This window comes from Micromesistius poutassou, assembly GCF_964030765.1.
Source record: "Micromesistius poutassou genome assembly, chromosome: 20".
In the NCBI taxonomy this organism is placed as follows: Eukaryota; Metazoa; Chordata; class Actinopteri; order Gadiformes; family Gadidae; genus Micromesistius; species Micromesistius poutassou.
The window spans coordinates 13750632-13758131 of record NC_140290.1 but is presented as its reverse complement, the minus strand read 5'-3'; the positions used below and the strand labels follow the sequence as shown (position 1 = coordinate 13758131).

Sequence of the window (7500 nt, the reverse complement as noted above, 5' to 3'; positions counted from 1 at the left end):
GATTCAAACGTCAATACATGAGTCCCCGCCCCCCCCCCCCCCCGGTCACGCCCACCCCCCCAAACACTATTGCATACTTTTCCACCCCAAAAAAAGCACCAACAAAAAGAATACCCTACTAGTTGAGATTTAGACTGAATTTGATTTTAGTTTTTGTTGGTATTTCTGGCATCCCTCATACTCATCATCATCATCAATTTGTGAACTGTGGATTGATTTTATTACTGCATTCCCACAGCCATCTTCTCTACGGGAAGAAGCCAACAGCCGTCCTTCATGATCATGATCATGTTTTGATTCAGATTGGAGACGAGGGGCTATTCACAGACAGCCCGCTGTCAGTGTGTTGACGAGAGAGAGAGCCATGAGTGAAGCAATGTGTTGCTCTACAATGAAATACGATTTTTGTCAATGTATGGGAAACTATCGATTGCTGCTGGTGTTGTGCTGTCAGACATATAATAAAAGAATAAGCTCATAGTAACTAAAATGTATCTGTTGAATGGTCTATTCACTTCAAGGTGGGGTGGACGAGAATTAGGATATAGTGTCATATCCTCAGTATGAATTTCATTCATAGATAAAAATTTGAGAGGAGGATGGTAATTGGTAAAAGAAACATGTGGTTATAACGAGAATTTATATTGATGTAACGTGAAAGCTTACGTGTTTATGAGTTCTACCAAACTAGATAAGGATTTATCGCCTTAATAGTGCAGTCATTTAAATGACTGAAGTGCACTATTATAAACAAATTATAATAGTATTTAACTCCAAACCACACCACACCCGATGCCATAACGACATTACGTGTGGCAGCTGAGCTGCCGTCAATTGCTTCCGTTTTTTGTGTTAGCGCTAGCCAGGTGATACATATTCTAAGATGCCTTTTGAAGCCCACGCAGTCAACAACCTCAGAAAACATTACATCACATTTTCTAAAGCTCTCAATGCCATGCTGCCAAGCAAGTAAAAGGTGATTCAAACCAACAGAGCAGAGTGGAGCCCTTTCCTACAAAGATCAAAATTGAATAGGGGTCTGTAATCCCCTTACCAAGTTTCACATCTCTAGCGTAAACCAGCTCAAGCCAAATTGACTGAAGACGAAGAAAAAAGATACTTGGGTCCTGGCAAACCTTAATACATGTGTATAATTCTATATACTTATTAGCTGTTAGCTGTTATGTGACTATATATAATGTATTATGTGTCGTTCTGCGTCAGTGGGCTTGATGAAAGGCATGCCATTGTTTCCACGAGTTTGGGCCCTGTGCTGCCCCACTACGCATTGTCGACACACTTTCGGAGCCTTTTTCATCTGAAGTGCCCTTTCCAGTTACATCTCATACAATGTTCGATGGGACTTAACTTAACCTGTGGTGTGGTGTGGTGAATGCACACGCATACGTACAGGCGATGACGGAGGTGAGCACACACAAACACACACCCTTTGTTCAGTTAATGTTTCCCCAGTGTTAATGACGCGTGGGTGGGTGTGTGAGTGTGCCGGCACTGGTACAGAGCTGGCCATCTTTCACTCGTGTCTGATGGAGGTTATGCTGGTTTAAAATGACTGGGATGAACACACATAAACAATGGACCAGGGCAACTGTGACTGAACAGATTCTCATTTATCTTGATACAAAGGCAATATTTATTTGCAGACTTATTCTTACAGGGCATGCTTTATTGTTGTATTATATTATAATATTATGAAAAATGATCAACTTTCTAATCCTATGCCACTGCCACGGACATGCGGTTTGGAAGATGAGGATGAGGAGTATTTGTACATGAGTGCCGTGCTTACGTATTGTGCATGTACGTGTGCATGTGGGTGCGTGTGTGTGTGTGTGTATGTGTGTGTGTGTGTGTGTGTGTGTGTGTGTGTGTGTGTTTGTGAGTCTGAGAGTGATGGGAGTGTGTGTATCTTTCTGTGTGTGTGTGTGTGTGTGTGTTTGTGTGTGTGTCTGAGAGTGATGGGAGTGTGTATGCGTGTGTGTGTGTGTGTGTGTGTGTGTGTGTGTGTGTGTGTGTGTATCGGTGTGTGTGTGTGTGAGTCTGAGAGTGATGGGAGTGTATGTGTATGTGTATGTATATATATGTGTGTGTGTGTGTGTGTGTGTGTGTGTGTGTGTGTGTGTGTGTGTGTGTGTGTGTGTGTGTGTGTGTGTGTGCGCGCGCGCGCGAGAGAGCCTCTCACCTGCCAGCGCAGCGAGTCCTGGTCCTGTGTGCCGCTGGACGCCAGACAGACGCAGAGCGTGACGGTGTGGGAGGAGCAGGTGAGCACGCTGGCCATCACCGCCCCGCGCATGGAGAACGGGAGCATGGTGTACACCACGAACACGATGAACAGGAAGAAGGACACCTGCACACAGGTACAGCACAGGGGCAAGATCACAGCGGCGAGGGCGACGGTTCATGTAAGACGGTCATTTGGGTGTACAGCACATGGGCGGGTCGTCTGTTGTCTGGATATCGTGGTTTCGGGGGCTGGGTTATGACTCGGAGAGAGAAGGGCAAAGGTTGAACACTTGAAGGTTTATTCTGAGAAACAAGGTCAACGGACGGGCACTCTGCAGGTGGCTAAAGGTCCCGTGACGTGCCACCAGGTTATCGACGTCAAGGGTGGGCGTGTCCACCTAGACGACGTGTGACGGAATAGATGAGCAACGTTTGCTACTGGTCCACACTGGGTAGGGCTGGTCGGCTGGTCTGTCCGGGCACGCGTCTGGGTGGACACGCCCACTTGTGATGTCATAAGGGGCAGATTTCCAACACGGCTTGTGACGGCTAATCCCACTCACACCTGGTGGCATGGGACCTTTAATGAAGCATCTGCTGAGTCCAGGTAAGATTCAGTCTGTGCTGGTGTGGGCGCAGTGGTCTTACTGATCTCAGACCAATACAACTTTATATGGTGTTGTGTGATAATGTGTAGAAGCAGAAAGGAGTCATAACTGGTGTTAACGCTATAAAGATAACATAATGTTAGCTTTAATATCGTGTGGTCCTATAATAATTGACATCACTAGTTCATAGACTATGGTGGATGCAGTGTTGCTTGAGGTCACATGTTTGAATCCGTACTCATGTCTGTAAAAAAGAAAAGTCTGAAAATGCTTAGTCCATCGTCCGTTCCGACTGTCAGGTGTGACATAGGCAAAGGAATGACTTGACGACGAGTCATCACTGAGGCAACTGTAGTGTCCTTCAGTGAAGCTATTCCTGTGTAGTGAGGATAATAGTCCATTAGATAGTCCATCACACAGTCGTCATGCTGCCCGTGTAGCTGGTTTGGCTCTGAATCATAAGCTCTGGGTAGAGTGTCTGCAAGTAGCAGACAATATTCTAGCACCAGGTCATATTTTTGCATACTCTTTAGACTTCAAACCCCGAGGGGGGTGTTTGAAAGCCCCTTCCTGGCTATACTGACTAATGGCTAATAGGATAAATCCATTCGCTCCTCAAATTCTTACTGGTGGTTCCTGTTACCGTTTTCTCTCCCTCTGGGGGAGCGGGGGTCAGGGGGGGGTGTCATAAATAATATGGCCTGTTAAGCCCTTTCAGACTGTACCTGTGATTAAGGGCTGAACAAATGAAATGAAATGAAATGAAATGAAAATGTAATTACATAATGAGCTTATCATCTGAGTTTACCACACCTCACCAACACTGTGCTCTCTGTCTTTCTAATTGTATTCGGCATTGAGTTTCATCCTGGCTGCTCGTTACAGCCTACGGGCTGTTTCCCATATGAGCTCCGATCACTCAACAGAATCCGGTCCGGAGTTGCCCTTTCACACATGCAACACGCAGCCGGAGATAAGCAACACCAGACATGTTCACACATATCGGAGATGTGTATGTGTCATCAATAATGATTGCAAAATGATTGCACACTGCCTTCATTAAAGTTGTGATTCCCACTGCTTGGCTTTGATACTTCCAGGGTTACAGGTTGAAGTTACACTGGGACCCCCATGCTAAGAATGCATTCATGCATGATTTGGATAAAATGATCCACCAAACGGCCTTTATTATATATTATTACAGGCAGACGGGAAACACAGACAGGCAGGCCCAAAGACAGGCAGACCCCATATACCGATATCAAAAGTAAGATTAACTTACTTACTTACTTACTTAATTTCATCATTGAGGAAGATTAATAAATCGGACTGAGACTGAGGAGGATGAGAGGTGTCTTGTGAGAGAAAGGAGGAGGGGGGGGGGGCAGGGGTGAGAGGAGGAAGGGAGAAGTAGGGAGGGTGCTGGGAGGAGGAAGGGAGAAGGAGGGAGGGGGAGGCTGTAACAGGAGCAGGGGAAGATGGAGAGAGGGTCAGTAGGGCTTTGATAAATTGATGATGACAAGGCACCAGCCCCGGTAAATAGGATTCCTGTCTGCAGTGGGAATCATGGAGACTGAATTTGAATTTAGGTATTGTGAAGATGGAGGAAGTAGCGGGTCTGTTGCATGAGACTGGCACCACATCAAGTGTCTCTCGGAGCCTGACTAATGGTCATCACCAGTGGAATTATCACACACGCGCACACACACACACACACACACACACCCACCCACACACACATACCTGGTCCCAGGGACACAGTATCCCTCCGGAGAACATGAAGAGGTAACCCATGGTGACCAGACACGCCCAGATGAGGAGGGAGAAGAGACGCAGCATCCTCTTGAAGACCGACTCGATGCACACCAGGATGAAGATGGAGAGGAAGAGGAGGAGCGTGGTGGGCACTGTGATCAGGAACACCAGGTGGTCCTTGTAGTCCTGCGGGCAGAGGAGGGAGGGACACACCGGCGGAATCAGAGGAAGAGATGTTCTTAATGAAGAGTTCTTTATTAAATCCTATGCCAAGTATTTTCTTTAGAACAATTCTCCCTCATTCAGAAGCTTACGCAACACACGTCCCTAAGCCCAAAAAAAACACCAAAAGCGTACAAATGCTTCACAACCCATTCGTGGGCACAACCTTGAACCAGCTGCCCCAGCATCCAGTCAGGGAAGACGTCCACCTTGACACATTGATTTCATCCGAGGAGGAAAATGTGTTGCCTTGACACGCAGTGAGTATATTGCCGACTGACCCAGCAGTCCAACCTGTGTCCCAACTGTGGGCTTGTAAAGGCAAGGAGACTATTGCCAAACTCCTCTCCCCCCCCCCCCCCCCCCCCCCAGCAGGAGCAACCAGCGAAGATGGACACCCATCCTCAGCACCACGTCTCATGGCTCAAAGCAGTCCCCGGCAGACTCCCTCAGCGACTCTGGATGAGACCTTGACCACCTCCGCAATCCTGGACAGAAGGTGTGACGTCATCTGCCTCCAACCGTTGGCAGGTCCACGGAGGAGGACCCCCGACAGGAAGAGCATTAACCTCCCACATCCTGCCTCCTGCAGGGTGTAAGGGTTCTTGTACCACCGGGGCTCCTCAAACAGCCCCATGCCAGATGCAGCTGAAGGTTCCTGCTGATGTTCAAAGTCTTCCACGCATGAAGGAGCGACTTATGGAAATGTGTTAATCCAGTTAAGGCTCCCACCCACTCTGCAAACCCCCCCCCCCCCCCAAAAACAGTCTGGGGTTTGGTAATGGGGGCTGACGGCGGTTCTGAATAATTGTGATTATTGTGATTTGTTCAGGGTCTCAAGACACAGGACCTTACCAACCGCTGTGTAGCCGGGAGGGCAACGTTTTTTTTTTTTTACAAAGCGGTTTGATATTATCATGCGTGTGTAGTGTGAGTGTGTGTGTAGGGGGGGGGGGGGGGGGGGGGGTGAGGGGGCGGAATAAACAAACACACTTCAGGACTGTAGATCGACCTGAATGTGTTTGTGGACTTTTCCTCGCAACGTATGACTCCAAAATGTCATACATTACGAGGAAATGAGACATCGATTCATTCATTTCTTCTTTGTCGTTGCCACACTCCACCTGGGTGACTTTGACCAGGTTCCTCCAGACAGGAGGGCGCAGGGTGGTGGTGTTTGAAGACATGGACGAGATCATAGCTGTGTTCGAAATCGTCACCCTATCACAGATATAGTGCACGATATAGGGTGCTCACCATGTAGTGGTGTTCGAATTCTCAGTGGTTAATTTCATTCACTACATAGCGGACAATAAAATAACCCAAATTTGAGTAAATAACCCAAATTTTAACCCAAACATATGATGTTCCCTACATATTACTCCCGTGTACCACAATGCAATGTGGGCGCATTTACTGACGCAAATGACGTTTAGAAATGTTCAGTGTAGTGTCCTAATTTTCGTTTGTTCGTTCCCTATATAGTTCACTATATCATAAACACTATATAGGCAACAGTGAGCGAGTGAATAGGGAACGATTTCGAACACAGCTCTCCTCTGGTATGTGTTGTGGATGGCTGGTTTAACCTGATGCACATTGATTCCTCAATGTGCAACAGGTGTGCAGCCTCACCCAGCCCCAATCAGTCCAATCAGTCTGGCACAGGCATCATGGAACAGCCAGGCAAACACAGGCAAAACAGCCATCGACCACACACACACTCTACAATGACATAAACTGCTGCTTGGCTATTCACCAGAGAACTTAAGTCCTTCTGCCTTACAAAAACGCAGGGTGTGAAACATTCATTCCAGTAGAATTGACGGTTCCGTTCCTTAGAGAGGTGTCGATTAATCCAGTTGCTATTATACAATATAAACATCATTCATGTCATTCCTGTCTTCGAGTGACTTTGGCAGACCAAAGGCAGCACTTAAGATGTTTGTAAAAGTCTATTGACAGTCCATCAATGCCCGTTGCTAGACCTGAAGGCAACTGATCAGCAACAGCAATCAGCTCCTCCAGTGTTAGTCCACTATCCACGTCATCAGCGCTCTAAAGGGAGCTCCACTCACCAGAGCCCTGAAGAAGCTCTGCAGGGCACAGTGGGCCACACTCCTCCGCTCCATAGTGGGCTGTTTAGAAATCCACCGCATACCTCCTCATCTGGGTCGGTGGCGACCCTTCGATCAGGAAGATGAAGACGTTGAGCTTCTTTGAGCAGCACTCTTTCTTTTTAAATGAGTTTTGCCACATCCATGTATTTTATGGTAAGAAAGCTGGACCTAGCTGTGGCTCCTTTAATCCCCTCCTGCGAGTTCTGCTACTTTCTCAGCAGCTACAGCTACTCTTACGTTGGAGCAAAACTGTGTTTCCTATATAAAGTAACGACAAACAGTACATCTCACAGCCACCAATGTTTCAAAGGACCGAGTTAAAATGCCAGTAGGATTTAACTCTTAAAGCATCAGAGGTCAATTGCAATAAGATGGTGGTCTAAAAACTGCAGAGGATTTATTTGTCAACTTCTACGGCTTGAATCTGTTTGTAGCTTCACCCCCCTCCTCCCCCCCGCCCCGCTCGCTTTCTAAAATAATTACTCCCATGACACGACCGGGCTCCGTACATAGTGATAATTATAATAATATTAAAGAGACTCATACCACCA

The 7500-nt window shown here is 47.0% G+C and overlaps 1 protein-coding gene across 5 annotated transcripts in view; it reads right to left on the bottom strand.

The window, feature by feature from the left end:
- The window catches only part of adcy2b (adenylate cyclase 2b (brain)), a gene marked incomplete at its 5' end in the record, with an annotated part of 30816 nt that overhangs the window by 20791 nt on the left and 2525 nt on the right, over positions 1-7500 (bottom strand). For all 5 annotated transcript variants that reach the window (XM_084484497.1, XM_084484499.1, XM_084484498.1 and 2 more), the window contains 2 exons: positions 2204-2368; positions 4596-4793. In XM_084484497.1, the coding sequence (XP_084340623.1) occupies positions 2204-2368; positions 4596-4793 (363 nt within the window). The remainder of the gene's footprint in view (positions 1-2203; positions 2369-4595; positions 4794-7500) is intronic.